The sequence below is a fragment of the Leptosomus discolor genome, chromosome 1, assembly GCF_034619465.1.
Source record: "Leptosomus discolor isolate bLepDis1 chromosome 1, bLepDis1.hap2, whole genome shotgun sequence".
NCBI lineage: Eukaryota > Metazoa > Chordata > Aves > Leptosomiformes > Leptosomidae > Leptosomus > Leptosomus discolor.
The window spans coordinates 187,460,844-187,483,383 of NC_141391.1; the positions used below are offsets into that span (position 1 = coordinate 187,460,844).

Here is a 22,540-nt window from a genome sequence, read left to right on the forward strand (position 1 = left end):
TGAAGCAAAGGACCTAGCTGTATTTTCCTGTAAGTAACAATAGCCAGCCATAATATTTTAAAATGAATACAATAGCCAGCCATAAATATTTTTAAATTAATAGAAAAGGTGTCTGCCCAAAATATTTCACTGGAATCAATTTGCAACAGTCCTCTACAAAACAGCATTGATTCTGGTCTGTCTACCTTCAAACTTCGTGGAGCTGGTCTAGTGGAAGTTGTCACTGCCATGGCAGGGGGATTGGAACTAGATGATCTTTGAGGTCCCTTCCAACCCAAACCATTCTACTATTCTATGATTCAGTCTCTCTTGCTACAAGACTGGTCCTGAGAAAGGCTACAAACAAAATCATCTTGTTTACAGGCAACCTCTGGCTTTTTTTTTTTTTTTTAAGTTGGTGATGCTATTCGCTGCAGAAACCATGAACCTGGATGGACGGACACACCGAGATGGGATGGACACACTATGATCTGACACTCTGAGAGCAATCACATGACAAATTTACTATCAAGGAAACCTGGTAAATTTAAATCTAAAGTTGTAAAGCTCTACTTGAAAACACCAGGTTAATAAACTGTCATATCATTTAACATCTACTGTTAGACACCTTTGATTAGCAGCTGTAATACCCTGCTTGGTCAGAGATTAGGGGTTACTTTAGGCAGCAGTTACGTAACAGGCTCAGGTGAGAAGAGCTAATTGTAGGCCTTAATAATGATCTATTTGTCACAAAAAGCCATGTGTAAAGAAAGGCAGAGGGCCTGCGAGGTCCACCCTAGGTCCATTGGATCAAATGACCCTATAGCAGTGAAATTTGTAGACTAGTGACAGGCTTGTAGAGTTACCAAGTCGTTCTGCTATACTCCCAAGAAACTCCATTAAAAGTGGAAAACTGAGCATTTGTTTTTCCCCAGGTGTCCTGGTTTGAGCTAAACCAGAAGTAATTCTGTTCAGTCATTTTACTTTTCAGTTAAGTCTCTTCTAAGGAACGGCACTTTCTGAAAAACAGCAGCCTGTTTTTCCAGACAGTGACTGCTCCTAGCAGTGATAAGGCCTGGTGTTTACAGTTCGTACCAAGGAATGGGATGCAGAGAGGCCCTTGCTTATACTTGCTCTTATAGCAACCAAGGTCACTGCTGAATCCTGTATCCTGTGTTGAGGTGCTAGAAGTGAAAAAGGGTTAGAGAGAAATGAAAGGTCGCTCCTGCAGGGAGAAGCGAACCGGACAGGTGACCCAAAACTGACCAACAGAGTACTCCATCCCATACAAGTCATATCCAGTACAAAACTGAGGGATCACAAGGGTTAACTTCTTTGATGGCCAACATCCAAGGAGGACTGTGTCCGTTCTAGTCTGTGATCTGACCCGTGCATTCCTGAATCCAGCTCCTGCATCTCCTGCATCCCGTCTGCTGACGAGTCCAGCCTGGGACGGCCCCAGTGCCAGCCCTGCAGCGTCACATATCGTCATCAGGGGGGCTGGGCTCAGTATTGGCTCTGTGTGTATTTGTATATATTTTATTATTAATATTATTTATCTTTTCTTATTATTGTTTGATTAAAGCTGTTTTAGTTTTCTTTTCCAATCCGTAAGCCCCTCTCCTTTATTCTCTTTCCCTCTCCCTTCTGGGGAGGGAGAGGGGTCAATAGAGAGCATCTGTCATTCGTTAGTGGCAGGCCCAGCCCTAACCCATGACGCCAGGTTTAAAGACATCTATGTCACAAATAACATTCTCAATTTTAATACTGGAAACTGTTACTAAAGGCAAAAATATATCAGAAATTTAAAGCCCATGCTAAACCCCCATATTTTCTTCAGAAATAGAGTTTTGCTGAGGCAACAGCTGAGAAGTGTTGTCACATTTGCCAGGTCTGAGCTCTCACTGCCATCCAAGACCCACAGCAGACTTTTGAACTGGGTGGTAAGTCTTAAAATATAGCATTAGTAGATGATTTGTAGTGACATCCATGAAATTTCTAAAATTGCCAAATCATTTAGCAATTTCATATAGCATTTTGTAAATCCCTTTGAAAGATCTCTCACTTTATAAAACAAGTACAAAACGTACAATCCAGAGAGGCCACCTGGACAACATTCCCAAGACTGGACCCTGTATAGCAGCCATGTTTCCAGAGGACAGAAGACACCCGCTGGGATTTCAGAGCACAGAAGGCTGAACAGTTGTGATTTTTTGTTACAAGGACAGCACTCTGTAATCACAGGGGGAAAATGAAGGTATGACATAGTCCCTGTAAATAATTCATCCTATTCTAATTGACCTTTACCTTCTTTAGGAATTTTCCCAAGCATATTCTGTGCTTAGAGTGTGAAAGAAGTTCACAAGTTGAAGGACAGAACAGGCCTATTACAGTGGTTACTGATACAGACCAACGTCTGGCAGCACTGTGCTTTGGCAGACTAACTTCTAGGCAGGTACTCTGTGAGTGCCAAAAACTTTCTGGCATTTGACTAGTTTGCAACTTGTTATCTAGTTGGAGGCCAGCTTGGTAATTAGTGTTGTTTGATCCTCAATTCCTTATCAAAAGACTCCCAGAACAGTTTAGAATGTGTCTGACAGAGAATACAGGCAACAGACTGCAAAGGAACCCATCTGCTCCAGTCCCAGACTGAACTGGTGGTGGTGGGGACATGCTTTTGAATAAAGGAAACTACATCCAGATCCCTCAAGTAATCTAATCATCATAGAATGGACTAGGCTGGTTCAGTTGGATGGCACCTACAGTGATCATCTAGTCCAACTGTGATGATCCAGCACTAGTTCACTGTACTAGACCGTACAGTGAACTCTAGATCTAAGGGGTGGCACGCCGGCAGAATAGGCAGAAAGTATTTAAGCAAATTCGTTTCCCTCAAAACGAACTGTCAGTACCTTTCCACTGTAGTGCTATCCTGTGCCCTAGAAACAGTTACTAAAATCAATATAGGGGAACAGATTTCTAGTCTTGTCCTTCCATTTCTTCAAGAGCAAGACAGAGAAAAATAATGAGCCAGATTTGGCTACTTTCACTAGCAATTTTCCCTGCAAAGCATTGTTTTCTTCAGTGTATTATTAAGGGTATATGCACTACCCAGCTATAGACGGTAAGAGGATCAATGCTGAGCAGGCAGTACTCACTGAACAGTTAGAGCTTTCCATTTTACTAACCAGCAAAAATATCACTATTTAAGATGTTTCTTTCCATTTGAGCTGAATCATTCAAAGAAAAAAAAAAAAAAAAAAAAGACATGGACCTGTTCACTGTAACAATATTCTTAAACAATTTTTGTTTCTGAAACTAAATGAAACACCTTTTAGAGCAGAAACAATTTTAATAAGGTCAAAGTGTATAAAAACTATCAGTTACAATATTAGGTGAACAGAAGATTAAAGTAATTGTGGCCTCACTGGACAACATGTATTACATACCTCGTTACTCATTTGAAAGACAACTGGGACACTTTTTTTTAAGCAACAGTTTTATAACTGTCCATCCCACATGCTTATTCTGTCCATCCCACTGCTGCCCCAAATGCAACAGTTGCACATTTCAGAGGAGCCTGGAGCTAGAAAGGTTTAACTTATCTTTATTGATTCAATTCATACACTTTTTAACAAAACTTTACCAGATTTTCTTTTAAAGCTTACTTGCAAGTCATGGTTTACAGGCAATATTCTACAACCTAGCTTTGGTAGTGGTTGATGTAACATTTTAAAAAATATTTGCTATTCACACAATTTGCATTAGATGCAAATTGACCAGGACTGAAACAAAAGTTAAGACAGTTGAAGAGGCTAAAAAGGTATTTTAGACAATCACTGAAAGTCTTTACTGTATCATAGTCACTTCAAGTGTCGTAAAGCAGTTTTCTACAATCTTCAGCTTTTCTTCAGAAAGCAGGTTTTCTTGCTTCAACTGCCCAATGAGAGCTTCCAAGGACCTGAGTCTGCCCAAAGTTTTTATCTCCTGCATTTCAAGTAGAGTGATCTTAGAGTGAAGCTTTGTAATTTTTTGCCAAAGGTGATCTCTGTCTATGTCTTGTTTGCAGTATGAATGCTCAGTTTGTAATACTTCACTTCCACCATACGCATTCATATAAACAGATTTATCTGTTTCTGTCTCCTCTGGGTCAAGAAATTCTTGCTTAATAGGCAGGAAAGAACCATTAACTATTTCAGGCTCTTCTGGGCTCTCGGCTGGCACGATAATAGCAATGACAGATTCTTCACTTCCACTGAACTGCTCAATAGTTTGTGTGACGGTGCTCAGTAAAACTGCATTTTCACTTGTTGGCTGTACTTCAACAGAACAGCCTACAACATGAGCGTTAGGATTTTCAATCGCATAGTCAGTAATTGAACCTAAAGCATTTTTCAGTTTCAGAGATGAATTCAAGTAGTCAGGGTCTGTAAATTGCAAGACTGTAGCTGTACAACCTCCTGGATCCTCTACAGAAGTATGAACAGTGGTAGCTTCCATGCTCTGGACTGCTGCTGCCATTAAAACAGGGTTAGGTTGATGTATATGCTGCTTAGATGAATGATCAAGAATGACACTGCCTGCCTGAAAGCCTTCGCCATTTTGAAGTTGCAGGTTTTGAATTTGCAAGGGTTCACTCAATGCAGTTGGGCAAACTACTGCTTTTTCATCTACATTTTCTGCAATTACAAGATTTTTCTTTGGTGTACAAGGTTCAAGTGACACAGATGCCTTCTCTGACTCTACCTTTGTATTTGTTTCCTCCAGGTCTTCTCCCTTTGGCTCTTGCGGGGTGTTCTGAGAAGAGACTTTTTCCTGGAGAAAAAAAAAACCAAACAACACCCCCCCCAAAAAAATTCAACCATCTTGTAACTAGGAAATCACTTGAACATAAAAAAAAAAAAAAAGGGCAAGTCTCATTCCACAGCATGGTACTGCATAACTAGCAATTTGTATGGGCACATTTAAAAATTACACCAGAGACCTGAAAATTCATGTGTCTTCCTTAACTTTGCTTCAGGTCCTAAATGTTAAAATATTATTTAAAAGCTCTAAAGGCAATATTACACTGTTTGGTTTTTTTCTTTCTCTTTCAAACTCTAAGGAACTTTACTGATTTACACAAGCCATCATAATTTTAAAAGCATTTGAAGGGAAGTGGCTAGAGAAACCTGTTTGACAAAGACTGGCTAGCATCTCCTATTACCACCTGAAACACTGTATTAAATATACGCATATTAAGCACAAGATTTTTGCATTAAAGATGCCACAAAGTTGTTTTATCCGGTTATGGCAAATGTTTAGTCATGTGGTGCACCCCAAAGAGAATTTAGTAACAACAACAACAAAGACTACCAACACAGGCTCACAGAACAGTGAAACATATTCATGCACAAAACACAGACGTGGATTTTTAAACAAGCAATTCAATTCTGAAACTAAACTTCACAATTCATGAAAAATGGAGGGTTTCTTTGGATGGATAGAAATTTTAACAGAAGGATAAATTTTTAACAGGACTGTAAACAGAATTTGTTACTGAAAGAGGGACAATTGAAGGTTTTCCTTTTTTAGCCACCTTCTTTCCCCCCTCTCCACATAAACTACATCACTACATGATTAAAGATCAGTATCCAAAAAAGTTTTTGATCTGTCAGTCAATGAAACAAAAATACACTGAGTGAATTTTTTTTTCTAGTAGGTTTGATTATGAATAGACCAAGTTGCAGAACGTGTACTCATGTGAGGCCTGTGGACAAAATCAAAAAAACCCAGAACAAAACAAACACAACAAGAATAAATTTTAACTTTGCTAACTAAATATAGAACAGGAAAAAAAAAAAAAAAAAACAGGAAAAAAAAAAAAAAAAAAAAAAAAAGACAGGGGATGGGGGAGAAAAGGCCAGGCTGAAAAAAACCCATTTTATGATGGAAAAGATAATTTCAAAGTGTATATTCATAAAAATATGTATGTAATCTGAAGTCTCCTAAATACATTATATCTTGTAATTTGATTTTATACGAAACTTCAGTGTTAAAGGACTGAAAAATGTATAGAAAAATAGAATTAATTTGGTTACCTTTATCTTTTCAAAGGTCATAGCTAACATCACATCAATCTTGGGGATTTTGAGAGAAAGAAGTATTTCCCTTTCTCTGTTCTACGAGCAGATGTAAAAGACCTTCTCAGACTAAACTTTTTAACTAGACAAATCTCTTATGAAAGAAATTAGGGAAATGTGCTCCAACTCCTTGCCTATCAAAACTGACAGTAAGGTTGACAGAAAGGCACCAAAACACCTCTCTGGACAGAGCTGCTTGACGACCTTTACTTGCACTGGAAAGCTTCCTTCTGCATCTGTTCCTGCCCTCACACTCTCACAACAGTCTTCAAAATAAAAATCCTCACAAACTAATGCTGAATGGTTACTGACATTGAAATGCAGGCAACTATCACTGCTCGTGAGACACAAACATTCTTTATTTAGGAGAAGAAATAAATAAGCCATTAAGCATTTCAGGGAAGATATCCTTCACTTGCTTTGTAATACATAAAGCAAGGTAGTGGAGAACAATACACAAACAACGCAACTCTTCCTTTTCTTTGCTGCTCTCAGTTTTCTAAACCAAGGGTTTATAGAGAAGTGTTGAAAGGCAGCTTGGGACTTTAGCTTCTTGTTCCTCTGCATTGACTTGAGAATACAATAAGAAGGGGGTTTCTCCCCAAATAAGGACAGGTCTTTCCCACGTCTTTTTGAATATTCAGTCTATGTAGAAATTTCAGTTTTGGGGCAACTACGGAACCAGTGGCCAAGTCAATGGATATTGCTGATTTGCTGAGGTGGTCACTGACAGGATATGTGTGGATGTTTAGAAAGGTGCAGTCAGAAGCGTGAGATTCAAGAAAATAATGCCAGACAGACAAGTAAGACCCCAGGAAAGCAACTTCGCAGTATCACAGATATCAAGAACTGGCATCTCTTTTCTTCTGATAGCAGGGAAGTGATGGATACATTGAAAGGAAGCACAGAATATTCTTCACCCAAACTGGATAAACTTATCCAGGATTTCCCATATATATTGCTAATGCAAAAATAATTAATTCTGAAATGCCATCAGTATGTTCTTGGCAACTTGACTGCAAAAAAAGTGTGTTAACTTCGTACCTCCACACAGTACACTTTCGCAGGTGTCCTATGACTGGTCTATGGTCACACGTGAAATGAGAGAGAATCAAAAGGTGGGTAAACACTGATTTTTCTTTTGGGGATAATCACATAGTTTATCTGCAATTACACAAAAGCACAGGGCAGCTAGTCCAGTTCCAAAGGCAGGGCTCCCTGTTACAATGACAGCACAGGGAAGTGAGGGATATATTGAAGCACGGGGCTGGGAGGAAAGATGTATTGCTAAGTTACTACCACCATAGATTGCAAGATCTTCTATTCTTATATTTGAGAGATTCACCAAGATTGCTTTTTCTACAGAGTCAAAAGCAGTCTGGTCAACACTTGCAGCTATCCAAGAAGACAGACAACTTTGTGACTAAAAATGAATTATTTTGCAAAATTAATTAGCCACACATTTAAGTTTCAGCAATTTAGCCTTGATAATAATTACGGTCTTTCCATTTCTCCCACCTCCAGTATGACGATCCAGAGGAAGACAGCTATGGGCCAAAAGAGAATTAGCATAGCTTTGATCAAGATTAGGTGCCTGTGTAGCACAGTATTTTTATGTAACCAATGGTGCAGATCAGTGAAAGACAAGATGGAAGTGTCTGTGTGGCACACCTTCACCAGCCTGCACTCCCAAGCTCTTAGGTGTTAGAGAGGTTAGCAAACGGGAAGAGAAATGTGTAGTTTGAAAGTAATACATTCCAAAGCCAGTATTTACGTACAGTTAATAAAAATCTTTAAAAAAAAATAAAATATTAATTAAGAGTAATCACACAGGAAAAAATACTTAGAATCATAATATTCTCATAGGAAATTTATTTTCCTATGGGAAATTTCCTATTAGAAATGTTTCTGAAATTTCCAATTAAAAAATATATTGACCCTTCAGTCAAAGTATGGGAGGTTGTTCTTCCTTTACACTATGGAATCACACATTTATTTTGTGTCAGTCCTGACACAAAATGACAGAATATTTCGATGGAGGGGAATTCTATCTTTAAAATAAAATATGAATATATTACAGCTAAATAGAACATCTGTACTACACAGTTGGTTAGCTTTGTACTAAAATAAAAAAAAAAGATAGGAACACATTACCTTATCATCTGGGGAAGAGAAAATTGTTGGTACAGCAGTGTGTTTCAAGTATCGTATACCCCATCGCACATCAAGGGAATCGGGGGTAAAATGATCGCTGCACAGAAGCTGGTGCTTACTTGGAGTCCATGCATCTCGCTTCATATTCCGCAACCATTTTTCAAGTCTCTCTTTATCATGAAGTGGAAATCTTTTTCAAAGCAGTTGAAAGAACAAACAAAACCACAAAAAAAATGTTATTTTTTCCTTTCTTCTCTCTTTTAATAAGAATATCTCATTGTTCCTTACAAGGCAGTCTTTCCTTACAAAGAAATTAAAATAAGCCTTTAAAATTTTTTTTTAATATGAAATGCTCATCAGGATGTCACTTAGTTGTTAATCCAAAAATTATCCAAATTATTTCTAGTTGGATATTTGGTCCAGAGTTCAGCAGCAGATTTCTACTGATTTCTGCTGGCCAAGGGTTTCAGAACCCATGGCTGAGATGTTCTAAAAGGTTTGATCCTGCAATACTTGCTCAGAAAGTAGTTCTGCTGAAGTCCATTGAAATACTCCAACTTCATTTAAAAACAGTTAGGTCTGGTCCTCATTTTAGAAGTAGTATTTGTGGGGCTTTTTTGATTACTAGACAAAACTAGTAATGAAAACATTTGTTACTATTTTTTGTTTAATAGAGTATCTCTGTTTGCAACTGTAGGATGTAAAAAGTATGAGCTGTTGGCAGTATGATGGACAACAGCAACATCCAGACACATCCAGGTGCCTACAGCCTCTTTTCAAGAGCCATTTTGTTTTATTACTCCCTCTTCCCTTAGCTCTTTCTTCCTTCTAATTAACAACCAGTTCTTTTGGTGATGCTTATTACCATATGTTTATGGAACCTCAATGCACACAAAAATTGGTTCTGCAATAAGGTATTCCCACATAACAGAAGGTTGAGAGTGAGCCTGGAGTGCCCAGTGTCACCTGAATGCTATGACAGGCATCAGCCAGTCAGGCTACTTCTTGGCAAACCTAGAGCCCACCCTCAAATCCCTGAAGCTGCAGGCTTCCTCCAAAAGCCACACATGGCAATGACACCCTCTTACACAGGCCCACAGTGTTCCAAACTTAGCTGATTTGGAGAGGAAGACACCCAAGATTCACAGGATAAATGAGCATGTCCTCGCCCCTTCCCCAGTCTTTTGAATTTGTTGCCATTTAAGTTTTAAAGTTACCAAGGAAACAGAGCAAGCTTTTGATGCATTTGGCTCTGGGTGTCTGCAGGAACACAAGGAATAATGCTGGCAAGAACACACTAACCTCTCTAGGACAGGTTAGAGGTTCAGCCTTTTCAAATCCTGCCTGCTTAGACTGTGTAGACCAAATAGCAGCGTTGTGTATGCTATACAGCATGCCCCATGAGTAACAGAGCTCAGCCTGGGATGTTACTACATAGGTCCAAAAAAGACTCTCAGTAAAGGGATGGCTTCTTTCAACTGAAGGTCATGCCACCAATCACACCCTCTCCAAGGTCTTGAGAACATTTCCTTCCAGTGCTGTAACCCTTGCAACACAGCACTCACTGCTTTTCCACAGTCAGCCAGCTTCAGATGGGAAACAATCTGTAGTCAGAGACAATGTTCAATAGTGAAATTTATCATTAGCTTAAGCGCAACTTTGCCAAGACCTGCTCGTGCTTCAATACCCCCTTACTCATCAAGCAAATTTGGTGTAAACTAAATATAAAAAAAGAAAAACGGAAAGAGGAAGTGGACAGAACTTATTCAGCAGCTGCCACCACTGCACAAGTCAGAGAGGTGAAGAAATAAAACAAAGAAGGGCAGTTAGGCCACCTGAGCATCGGTCACAATTAAAAAGTTCAGAAGGGGCTCACACCCAAAACCACAGAGCAGCAGAGGACCTCTTTGGGGTGAGGCAAGGGAATAAAACTTGCAATTCTTATCAGTAGTAGTTGCCAATGTAGGGCAAGAGATCTGTCAATTAAGTCTCAGCACCCCTTCTACAGGGCCATGATACTTGTAATGCAGCACCATCCAATGGCTAGATAAAACAGCTGTGGTTTTGCAATCATCTTTACACTGATGCCTTGCACTTGAATATAAGTATGTACCAGCACTCGAACTTGTTTTGATCATCCATGTGGCGTTCACATTCTCTAAAGCAATATAAATAATGTATTTCTGCTCATTTTCATGATTGTTTTATGATGAATCACACATTAGAGACATGCCAGGAAAGAGAGCTTTCCTTCAATCTAAACTAAAATCCTTTTCAAAGCAGTCTTCCTATGGGTCTTCCTACATAGCCTTCCTGATCTTGGAATAAAAATGACCACTCAGCAACTGAAACAAAACTTACTTTGAGGCATAAATTTTACCAAAACAGATTTTGAGGCTAGTTTTGAGATTTATTCTGTTGACAAATGCTTATCATACTTTCATCCAACAGAAATACATGAACATTCAGTTACCTGCACCGTGCTCCTCTCAGGGTTGAGAAACCCTGTTTTTAACTCACCATTCTGGGAATCAACAGCCACGTAACCACAACAGTACAGAGGTTACTGCAGGCCTGGGATGGTGACTAATCACTCAGGTGGCCGGACAGTACTATGCAGCCACCATAAACTGGGGTTTGGTAACCAAGCTAGTTAGCTTCCAGGTAGCTCAGCTGCCTCCGAACAAAGCAGCAATGCCTCTGTCGGCAGCATAGGCAAGAAAATAATTCTAGTAGGAACATTTAATTTTAAACGATCAATATATGCTTACCTGCCTACTCTGCCGGGCCCTTATCTTAGCTTGCAAGCTGTCAAATACAGGGTACTCAGCTCCTTCACCATTAAGTCAACGCCTCCACTAATGCCCTGCTGAAACACCCCTTCCACAAAAGCTGCCACGCTTGAAATAAACCGGGGTAACCGGTGCTACTTAGCTCTAACAGCTAAACAGCCTCATGATTATAAGAGCAAGTTTTATTTTTCAGTCGAATCTCGTTGGTTTTCACTTGACCTATTCAAGAGCCCTTCGACGCTTCTACACCTCTCCCTCAAGCAAGCACCGGCCTCTTCGCGGGGCGAGTGGTGTGCTTAAATACCCAGCCTGAATTCCCTACGCCTTCCCCCCCTCCCCGAGACGAGAGCGCTATTTACCTTCAGCCTCTCGGGACCAGGCAGGGTCCAAAGGCGACTACGAGCCCCGAAAGTGAGTTTCTCGGCCATCTATCCCCCGCCAGGCCCCTGAGGGGCAGCTGCGGGCCTCACCTCGCTCGGGGCCGGCCCCTTCGGCGCTCGCTATCCCCCGGGCCATCCCCCGGGCCTGGGCCCTGCCCGCCTCCCCAGCCACTCACGGGTAGAAGCTCAGCTTGCGCTGGTCCCTGGCGCTCTGGCCCCCTCGGTTCTTGCAGCAGGACGCGGCGCAGTACCGCGGCATGGCGGAGCGCAGCGGAGCGGGGCGGACCGGGCGCCGAGCGGAACCACGGGCGCGGCGGCAGCGGGGGCGCGGGGGCAGGAGTCACGGGGACAACGGCCGCCTCCGCCGCCTCCCCCTCCCACCGCCCCTCGCGTCGGGGGGAGGAGCCCCGCCCAGTGGCAGCAGCCGCAGCAGCGGCCGCCCGCGTGCGCCGCGTCACGTGGGGCCGAGCGGCCAATGGCGCAGCGCTTCGTGTAGGAATCGCGGTCGGGGCGCGGGGGGCAGGTCTGCGCGGGCGCGGGTGACGGCGGGGCGGGGCGTGAGCGGCGCGCGGGGCGGAGGGGCAGCGGCCTCTGGGCTGGCGGCGGCGAGCGAGGGGCGAGGTGAGCGGCGCGGCGGGGACCGGGGCGGCAGCGGAGGGCCTGGGCCGCTGTGAAGGGCTTGGGAGGGCCGAGGGTGCTGAGGTAGCTGGAGGGAAGGCGGACGCGGGAGTGGGGGGGGGGGCAGAGAGGTTAGGGGTTGCTGGCGAGCCTGCGGGCGGGGGTGGGGGGGGGGGTGGCTGGGGACGGTGTGGGTGGCTGGGGACGGTGTGGGAAAGGGGGGACGCTGGGGCTCGGTCTGTGGGATTTATTTGCTCTCTGGGCTCTTACTTGTCGGTAGGCCTGTCTGCTGTGGTCTTTCCCAAGCCTGGATGACTTGGAGGTGGGACAGCGTCGTTTAGTGTCGCTGGTGTCATCTGCCGAGGTCTGGCTCGGCCTCGCTTTGTGGTGCGGCTCTAGCGAGGCTCATTAGGGGTCTGGCCAGGGAGGGTGATGCCAGGGGAGGCTCTGTCTTGTTTCTGTGTTCTTCAGAGGAAGACTCAGGAGCCTTCTCCTGGGTTTGCTTTTCGGTCACTGTAGGAGAGGCCAAAGAAAGTACAAGCCCCCCAGTTTGACAGACTCTCCTGTAGCTGGCTGTGGACTAGGAGACTTGCTTACTCATCGGGTTAGTCGTGATATGAGAACCAATGGAAAACTTTGGTACCGTTCTTACTACTAATAAATCGTTTGCAAAAATATTTATGTGACATCAGTATTCCACTGGATAGTGCGTCACATGTAACCAGAGCAGTAGTGATGCCGTGGATTTTCTGAGTATGTGACACTTCGTGAATATAAGCATTTACCTAAGGTCGTGGCTGATTACTCTCAAAGAGAGATGGAATAGGGCATTTACATTGCAAGGTGGAAGTAGCTCCTCGTTTTCTATATGTGACAGGTTTTATTCCAAGTACATCATTCTTAAACATCTCTTCATCATGCGTCTGATAAAGAACCCATTGAGTGTTATCACCTTTATAATACTTTTGATAAACATTAGGCAGTATACTTCTTATACCAAGTTTAATAGTAGTTGAGATCTGTAACTACTTATCCAAATGAGTTAAATAGTTAATCTGTGTTAATAAAATCTTTATTGGTAGATGAACCCGAATGAGATATAGTTCTTGATAATTGTTAGGAGGGACTGTTCTGTGGTGTGATCTTGATGTCAAGAAGTATACAGAACTTAACAAATTCTGGAATGCATTTTGAATAACTACTCTTGAGTTTTTTCCTGGAAAGTGAAACTTTTCTGTAACTCTTGATCAGGAAACTAAGAGAGAAGAGACATAAGCAGAATAAGTGTTCAAAAGACACTTTATTTTGAAAACGGTTGTAAAAATAGTTAGGGATGGCAGGGTGGAGGTCAGGCGTTTTAACATCTTACTTGAGAGTAGCAATGCCAAGATGCTGACAGCATATGAAATAGGTATTTTCTGGAAAGTAAACTCAATAATTGATGATAGTGTCTAAATATAAGACTTACTATATCTTTGTAATAACCTTATAAGTTTTAAATGCTGCTTATGTTGGAGTTTCCTTCATATTTGAGTTTATTAATATTTAATATTTTTAAAAATATTTTAGTTTCATTGAGTTGTTAAAGGGCAGCATTAAATCTGTCTACATTCTTTAAAAAATAGTGTAACTTCAGTACTGATAGTTTTTTTTGATACGCTTTAGAAGGCCAGATAAAGCTAGGGGTGGTGTAGCTTAAAACTGCATTCCAGAGGTCCTAATATAAAACTGTAGAAAAGGAAATCAGGTGTAATTCATTATCAAGAGTAAAGAAGTTGAGAAGGTTGGGCAGAGCAGAAAACTTTAAAGGAGTGTCTCGATATTCTCAGGCTCTGATGAGCTTGGGACTTATAAAAGAGGGTTTGGCTCTTAATGATGGACATAAACTGCTGGGTTTAGCTCTTTTCAGTGTTTAACAGTGGAAGCAGGGAGGTTAGCCTTAAGACAGTGGAAGCAGGGAGGTTAGCCTTAAGACAGTGGAAACAGGTGGTTATATGAGCACAGTGCAGGTGTGGGGAAATGAAGTAAAATAAAAATCATCTCATGTGTGAGATGAAGATGTAAATCTGTATCTATGAAGCGCAAACAGGCCGAAAGCCTCAAAAGTGAGGAAGGGTGTACATGTGTGAGCAGTTCTTAGTGCCCAGGTAGCAAAGTTTCAGGTTAGTGAACTGGTGAGAGAAAATATATGGAAAAGCTTTGGAAAGGCTTGTACTAAAAATACATCTAGTATCATGCATGAAGGATGCTGAAAAGATCTGTCCCTTTGGTATCTAAGTACACTGATCAAAATACAATTTGTTTCAACTGCTGCTACTTAACACTTGATATCATGCAGGCTGCCAGCCAAAAGAAATGCTTAAGAGAGCATGGGTACATTAATCTAGTGAGGTTTTTGCTCTTGCCTCACAACATTCATTTTACCCCCCTGACTTACCTATTAGATATGCTGGGGATTTTTTCCTTTTTTTTTTTTTTTTTTGATGCTTGGGTGTTAATTTTCTTTAGAGGATATGGACTTCCTATATTAAAGGCTTAATTGTCAAATAATTAAAAGTTTTGAACTCCATGTGACAAATGTTTGGGCCACATACCGTCTAAAAGTGTTCTAACTGTAATGGCGCTCAGACTGTAAGGCTGTGGTTTATTCACCTTTCAGGAAAGTAATGCTGTTTGTCTCTTTGAGTTGTACTTGTGGTACACTCAAATCAGCGTAATCTGGTGAGGGGAATGTGTTACTTCTAGCATGTTCAGGGCCTTGTTGTACACCTTCCTGGTTAGGTGACAGCCAGCATTCTGTCTTTGAACATTCATGTTTCTATACTCTGTTTTAAATATAATATGCACAAGCCTTGGAAAACAGTTTGATCTCCTCTTCTGGTAGGAAGAGTGCGCTCTGTCCTTCATAAAAATCATGAAAGATCATGTGGCTATGTGGACCTGGTTTTTCTTATGACTTCTTTAGACTGCAGCTTTTTCCCTGAGTTCTAGCGACAGGTTTCTTTTAAAATGTAACTTTTTGACAAATAGGTTGTTGAAAGGAAACAGTTAAAACTTAATTTTTGGTGAAGCTGGGTGTCTTGTATGGAAGACTTTTTGAGTTTGGTTCAGACACTGAGAGTTTCATATGTAAACCTTTATATGCAGTGGTATTTATCAGATGAATTATTTGGTATCAAAGATACAGTAGATTTTATTTCACATACAGCCTAATATGAAACTAAGCTAAGCCCAGCCCATTGTAAAGTAAAGGAAAATGTGCCTCACTTGACCGAACTCTGTACTCTGAGTGTTTTCCTCTTTATCATGTTCACCTTAGGTCACTTAAGTGACTGTCTGAAGCTGAGCATAAGTGTGTAACAGCCCTGTCATCCTGCACCTCGCAGTTGGTCTCTTGGCCAGTTGTGTTTTCAGGCTGTCATTGTTGCAGAAGCTAATCAGTGAATTGGTCTTCCAGTACTGAACGGGTTTTTGCAATCTGCAATTGGTTTAGAGCTGCTGTGTTTATGGCCCTAGAACTCAAGGGTTCCTTTACAGCTAGTTCAGGTATGCCAGCGTGAACGGCTTGATTCAGTGAAATGTATTGTGTATCTGCGTCAGCGTGTCTGTGGGAGAAAGTGCAATTAAGTACAGGCGTAAACCAGAGATGAACACTGAAGTGTGCTTGTGATGCATGTGAAATGTGAATTTGCATATTTTCATTTACGTATTCTGTGATGAAGAAAATAGTGGGATGGTGTTTGACACAGGTGGAACAATGACCTTGCATGTCTGTCACTGAGTGACTCCTTAAACATCCGGGTCTTCCTCTTCCCGCTTATTGTTGTACCTTTAAGTTGTTGTGGAACCCGAAATAACTTTTCCTTCAAATATATTTCGTTTTCTTTCTAGGAACTGGAGAAATGGCAACTCCACAATCTGTCTTCACATTTGCTCTCTGCATTTTAATGATAACTGAATTAATACTGGCTACAGAGAGCTATTATGATATCTTAGGAGTTCCAAAAAATGCATCTGACCGCCAGATCAAGAAGGCGTTTCACAAGCTGGCTATGAAATATCACCCAGACAAAAATAAGAGTCCTGGTGCAGAAGCGAAATTTAGAGAAATTGCGGAAGGTAATATATGCTGACCATTGATACATGACACATGACTTGTATCCATGAGCAAATGTGGTAACTTAAGTATACTCTTTTTTATTGAGTGAGAGGTAAAAAGGTGGGGTTTTTTTCTTAGTTCTACTTGTCCTGATTTGGCTTGACAGAACCACAGCCCAGCCATGCTAGGCAGGCTGTTAGCAGTTTGGAGTCAGCCAGAGCAGCTGAGCTGAGTTAGCTACAGGTGTAGACCATCCCATAATGTCATGGTCATTATAAAGGGGGGAGGTTTGCTGAGGAAGGGGAGCTCCTGTGGGGTTCTTGCTAGGATTCTGGCTGGGGCGCCTCCTCTTCCTGCTCCTCCTCTGGCCTTTCCCTGCTCCCAAGGGTTGCTCCCCTGTCCATTGTGACTGCTGCATGTTCATTTGGCTGAGTATAACGTTGTGTACCTGTGTTGGTATTAGTGCTGCTTCATTAAATCCGTTTTCACTTCAATCCATGGGTCTCCTTTCCTTTTCCTGATTCCCCGTCCTGGCTGATGAGGCGTCACTGGGTGATAGAGCAACTGTTACAGTTTAGCCCTGGATAGGGCCTAAACATAGATGCTACTCCTGTGATGTCAAATGTCCAGTATCAATATCTGACTTCTTTCTGTGTTCTTGCACATAGTGAGGCCTTTTACACAGTTTATGCATTCTTGCTTTTTTGGCTTATGCCTTTTGTCACAACAAATACTTGGCGGTAGGACAACTTTAGCCCTAGTGGGTTAATTCTTATCTTTTGGTCTGTCTAGTAAGATCCAGTTCAGGATTACTAGGGCTTCAGGGGGACCAAACAGCAACCTTCTGGTAACTATGGGGAGATTATAAAAAAAAAAAAAAAACAACAAAAAAAAAACAACCCAAACCAACCAAACAAAACCCCACAGCAAAGTGCTTCAGTGGTTCATGATGGGAGTACAAGACAGAACAGGGGTGCGGGAGGTTCAAAGTGGTTGTAAGGGAAAACCTTTTCACCTTGAGGATAGGCTGGTGTTGGAACAGGTTGCTTAAGTTGTACAGTCTCTAACCTTGGAGATTTTTCAGGAATGAGTGGATAAAGCCCCAAGTAACCTAGTCTGATCTCATAACTGACCCTGCTTTGAGCAGGAGGTTACAGTAGGGACATTCTGAGATCACTTCCAACCTAAAGTATCCTGTGATGCTAGGAATACACCATTTGTAAGTGCTTTGTGATAAAATTTAATGGTGGAAGCAAATAACCAAGAATAGAAAAAGGCTTGCTGAAAAATAAGGTGTACCCGCTTCTGCTCCTCGTGGACTCTTAACATCCATCTATTTATGCAGTTTTCCTGACTAAGCTAATAAGAGATTTCTGCATTTTACCTTCTTATCTGCAGAAAAGTTCTTTTGAAAGAAAGGTAGTCATCAATGTAGTGAAAGGGAGGAACGGTCTTGTTAGATACTTCCTGCAGCTGTCAGCACCTATTGCAGGAGGAACCAGGAACTCTTAAGTAAGTGTTGAAGTGTATAGAATAGTTGCAAGCCTTTGACAGATAAGACAGTGGAAGCATTTAAAATACTTAATGTTGTCAGAATGGGTGCATTTTCTGTCAGAGGTTCTGCCTTGGAACACCAGTAGCTGTAGCTGTGGTCAGATGGAAACCTAATTCCATGTCAGGTATATCCAATCACAAAATCTAGGTTTATTGTTGAACTTTTGGAAACTTGAGAATTTGGACATAGGGAGAATTAGTTCCCTTTGTCACCTGGATGTTTATATTGTTGCTTAGTTGTGACTGTGGTGTAGCTAGAAGTTGCTGGCTGGGAAGTAGCTTTGCAGACATTACATTGTGTTTCTGGGAGAGGGATGCAGCAGGCAGTTCATTTTGTTAGGCAGAGCTCCTAACTTACCCTCTCCTTCAGCCTTTCTGATTGCCACGTGTCATTGCTGTTTGCTTTCAAATATAAACACTAATCTTTATTGCTGTGTTGTATTATGAGAATTTACAATTTTGAGAATATAACCTGTCCTCATAGTGTAGATATATTTATTATTATAAATAAATAACTATTTGTTTTGAAATGGCCTATTCTGGATTGCAGAACGTTGAACAAATGTTAATCTCGATTGGGCTCTGATGAAAGTCTTGCTTAAATTTGTCCTGTTAAGGGAGTGGGAGAAAGCTGTTCTTTGTATTTGTCTATTGTTTTCTTTTTTTTCACTTAAAATGGCAATGTAAATAAACATTTAAAACTTTTTTTTTTATGGAAATAGCATATGAAACATTATCAGATGAGAATAAACGAAGAGAATACGATCAGTTTGGCCGTCATGGAGGACAAGGAAATAACGGAAGCCCGTTCCATCAGTCATTTAATTTCAACTTTGATGATCTGTTCAAAGACTTTGACCTCTTCAGTCAAAACTCACGGTCCAAAAAGCACTTTGAAAATCACTTCCGAAGCCATCGGGAAGCGCACAATCGGCAAAGACGTTCTTTCCAAGAGTTCTCCTTTGGAGGTGGACTGTTTGATGATGTGTTTGAAAATATGGAAAAAATGTTTTCGTTTAGTGACTTTGAAAACGCACACCGGCACGCGGTGCGAACTGACAGCAGGTTTCATGGATCCAGCAAGCACTGTAGGACTGTCACTCAGAGGCGAGGAAACATGGTTACCACGTACACAGACTGTTCTGGACAATAATGTTTCCTTTCTTCTCATCTCTTTTCTTTATCTTTCAACATCTTCATAATTTTTCTTGGGTTTGTGCTAACATGGAGAAAATCATTTGAACTGTTTGTTCTAAAAAACACTTAAATGTTATAAAGAAATTATAGATGAAACTAATCTTCAGAACAGAAACAACATGCATTTGGGTTGTAGATGCCTCACTAACCACTTAGAATGGGAAAGAAATAATCTCGTGGCAGAAAAAATTAGATGTATTTCAGTTTAGTAAACATTTTCTATAAATTTGAACTTGAACACAAGATAGATATTTTTAATTTCTGAAATGTAATATAATTTTTTCATCTATGCCAGTTTGGGACTGTTTGAGTTATTGAGGCATGGATTGCAGTGGAGGAGATACTTTAATTTTGAAGTGCTGCTTTTTTTATCAAGTCTTTCCAAGGTTTCACTTGCAGTTTTTACCTGATGTGGACTTTCTGTGCAAATTATCTAATTTACACAAAATAGCAGCAGAAGTGCGGACTTACCTGGGTCTTTGTTACTCTGTCCAGCATTGCAAATGTATTAACAATAAAACACTTTTAAAAGTTGGAAAATAACAGGAGGGAATATGTTAAGATTGTGCTTCACCTAGGAGAGTGATGTAGGAATTACTTTTATTTCCAAATAGCCTTTCGCTGGCCTGAAAAGATCTTTGGCTTTGAATAACCCTTACTTAAGGGATATTCATCTGTGTAAGTTTGTGTGCACACAAGGTCTTTTTTTTGTCTTTCGAAATACAAATGACTCTTTAACAAGGTTTGGAAGAGCGCACCTAAAACACTCTTATTTTATGCTTATTATATTACCACGTGTGTGATGTAGTTTCCATAGCTCAGTTTATTGAACTTAACTACTCCTCTGTGCTCTTGTGAACTTGGAACAAGCTAAGTGTGCCTCAGATTCCTAGTGTTTCTGGAAGGATCCAAATAAGAAATAGATTGTGTGTTGATTGACAGATTTATTACCTATCAGCAGGAATTTTTCAGCGTTGTGATCTGAAAGGTAAATTCTTAGCATAAATACAGAGTAAAACTGAAAATTACAGGTGATGTATTTGTCTAATGCCTTGTGGTGCCGGAATCTGCTAATAAGGACAGTACTAATGGATATCAGTTTCAGCACCATGAAAATCCATAACCAGTCTAAACTATTTACAACTAAAAAAAAGAAGAAAAAGAACCCCACAACCAAAAAACCCCACGACAAGCCCCCTGAATACTTTAACTGATGTCAGTCCAAAAGTTCTGGTTTATTTCTTAAGTATTAATACAGGTTTACTGTATTAAATTACTTCCCCTTAATGAGATTGTTGTCACCCACAAATCGCTGTCCCTTTAGAATTGTGAGCTAAGAATTTGCCTTTTGGATTGGTTGCATGAGCAAAATGAGCATTTTAAACGGCAGTGTTCTAAATAGGCTCTGAGTTCTTAAAAGCTTTATCAAAAGAGACGTAACCCTTTGCTTCTCAGATGGATATTGAAAGCTGCCTATTTGCTAAGTAACTTTAACCTTCCCTTCAAGGGTATGTATTACTGCTCGTTCAGTTTTCATTCACTAAATACTTGGAACGGATTGTTGCGTTACATTAAGTGCTTTTCCTTTTTACATGTTCTTCTTTATTTATTAATAGACTAATACCTCATATATGGTCTTTATAAAAAGCCAGTAATTTGTGCAGCATTATTGGAATGTGCAATATTCTTATAGTAGGAAAAGTGCTGGAGTGAGTGTGTGTGTCATTTCCACCCTCTTTCTGTGTAAGTAGAGAATTTTAGTTTCTTCTGTATAATTAATATATGATCAAACAAAAGTCGTATTTTGTGTAGATTTCTGCATTTTTTTCTTTAACATACTCCATCGGTCCTGTGCATTAATCAAATTATCTGCCTGATTCATACCATATGGGCATCCAAGTGAACAAATTATTAAGTTAAAGTTCTGAATTGCTTTCTCTCACAAATAGAAAGTTTATTTAGAGGGAATTTCTGTATGCATTTGGGAAGAATTGTTCACACTGATAAGACTTTGGAAGGATGTGGCCTTTAGTGTTAAATATAAGAGAGTATTAGTGAATGTCCTTTAGGGATGATGACCGCTGGAACTTAGAGGTGGGAGGCAACTCTAGAAGCAGGGTGCAAAGGTAAAATGTTCATGTCTGTCCTTGGTCTAGTGAATATTTTCTTAATTGAAAAAAAAAAAAATTGGAACAGCAGAATGAGCAGTTGTTATGCGTGGAAGAAGGAATATTTAAAGTTCCTACTTGAACCAAACCATTGACTTCTCCAAAGGTAGTTTTCTCCAGTTATGGTCTTGGGTCTGTTCCGTAATCCTGAATTGGAGCAATAAAAGCTAAAATGAGCACTGTAAACTGTAGGAAACATGGCCACCCCCAAAATTTAAGTCTGTTTTAAGTGACTGTATGAGTCCGCTGTCTTTCAGCCTGAGCTTTTAGGTGAAAATCAAGGGTCCTTGGTTGCTTCTAGGTAGCTTCCCCTCTTCAAGGATGCTCCAAACTTTATTTGTACAAAGTGTACTCGTTTTCCTTAACCCTTTAAAGTCAAAGTGTGAAACTGGTAATAAATGGATTGGGTTGCTAGTTTTTTAGCTTATAGTACCTTAAAAAGACTTCTGCCTAGTCTGTTTTTTGTCTGCTTCTGTATTAGTTCTCTTAATTACTTGTCATAGGAAAACCAACAAATACTTCCCGTTATTCCTATGGCTTTTCCAAGTGACCTTTTGGCTTGTTTTGGTTGTGATCCGAGGTAAAATCCAAAGGAGAGCTCGTCACTAGTATCGCAAGGTCTAGTGCACGGCTGCCCGTACGGCATTCCCTGCGGGGTATGCTTTGGGTGGTCTTTAGCTGAAGAAATGCAGGCAGGCGTTCCTCAGCCAGCAGTCTGCAGTTCCGCGGCCGTCGGAACACGAGCTTACAAAACATGTTATGCTTCTCACTTCTTCAGAGCTCTGGCACATTCTTTCCCTATTTATAGCGTTTGATTCACGGCAGGCTCTCCAGCGGAAGTCCTGATATGACCTTACGACACCCCTGACTTGAGGAGTTTCTTAAGTGCCATTTTTGATCTCCATATCTTGTGAAAAGACCCAGCAAAACCTGTTTTTTTTGGTGTGTGAAAAATACAATTCTTAACCATTTTTTGAAAGGCATTTATGCGTATGTAACTCCAAATGGTTAAGTTTCTAAACCTACAAAAAGTAGTGTTTTTTCATGTTTGTTTTTTCCCATTATACTTTTGAAACACAGTAGCCAGTGGAGATGAAAATACTGTAAACATAATTAGGGTGCCATTACATTAAACATGTGAAAATTGTTTGTGTGTGAGTATTTCATTTTTTTTCTTCAAGATGTAGATGGAAGCCAGGACTCAAGTGGGTTGTGTGGCACTTGTGGTCGAAACATTCCATAAACACTACGTTTTCCCTGAATGGGGTGAGGGTGTTGGCAGGGAGAAAGGAGTGGAGTTGAAAGAAATTGCCTTAATTTTATTTTTTTAATCTATTTTTTAGCGGTATTGGGAATGAGTTGGAATTTAGGTGTTATGCCTGTCAACCAACCAGGCAAAAAAGCCTGTGCAAAAGGACTTTTTTTTTTGTAGAGGCAACGGGTGTAAGAGCTGAAAGGCTCTGCCTTGAACTGCTGG

General features: G+C 40.7%; 2 protein-coding genes across 2 annotated transcripts; one reads left to right on the forward strand and one right to left on the reverse strand.

The window, feature by feature from the left end:
- Positions 1-3,566: 3,566 nt before the first annotated feature.
- On the reverse strand, positions 3,567-11,692 carry THAP5 (THAP domain containing 5). The gene is made up of 3 exons (XM_086480507.1): positions 11,604-11,692; positions 8,256-8,445; positions 3,567-4,794 (listed from the first exon to the last, which is right to left on the reverse strand). Exons 1-3 carry the CDS (start codon positions 11,684-11,686, stop codon positions 3,829-3,831), a joined length of 1,239 nt encoding a protein of 412 aa, XP_086336633.1. The 5' UTR covers positions 11,687-11,692; the 3' UTR covers positions 3,567-3,828.
- A 325-nt stretch (positions 11,693-12,017) lies between these two features.
- On the forward strand, positions 12,018-22,210 carry DNAJB9 (DnaJ heat shock protein family (Hsp40) member B9). Its single transcript, XM_086472798.1, has 3 exons — positions 12,018-12,048; positions 15,937-16,164; positions 18,421-22,210. The coding sequence occupies exons 2-3, from the start codon at positions 15,948-15,950 to the stop codon at positions 18,849-18,851; spliced, it is 648 nt and encodes a 215-aa protein (XP_086328924.1). The 5' UTR covers positions 12,018-12,048; positions 15,937-15,947; the 3' UTR covers positions 18,852-22,210.
- The last annotated feature ends 330 nt before the right edge of the window (positions 22,211-22,540 follow it).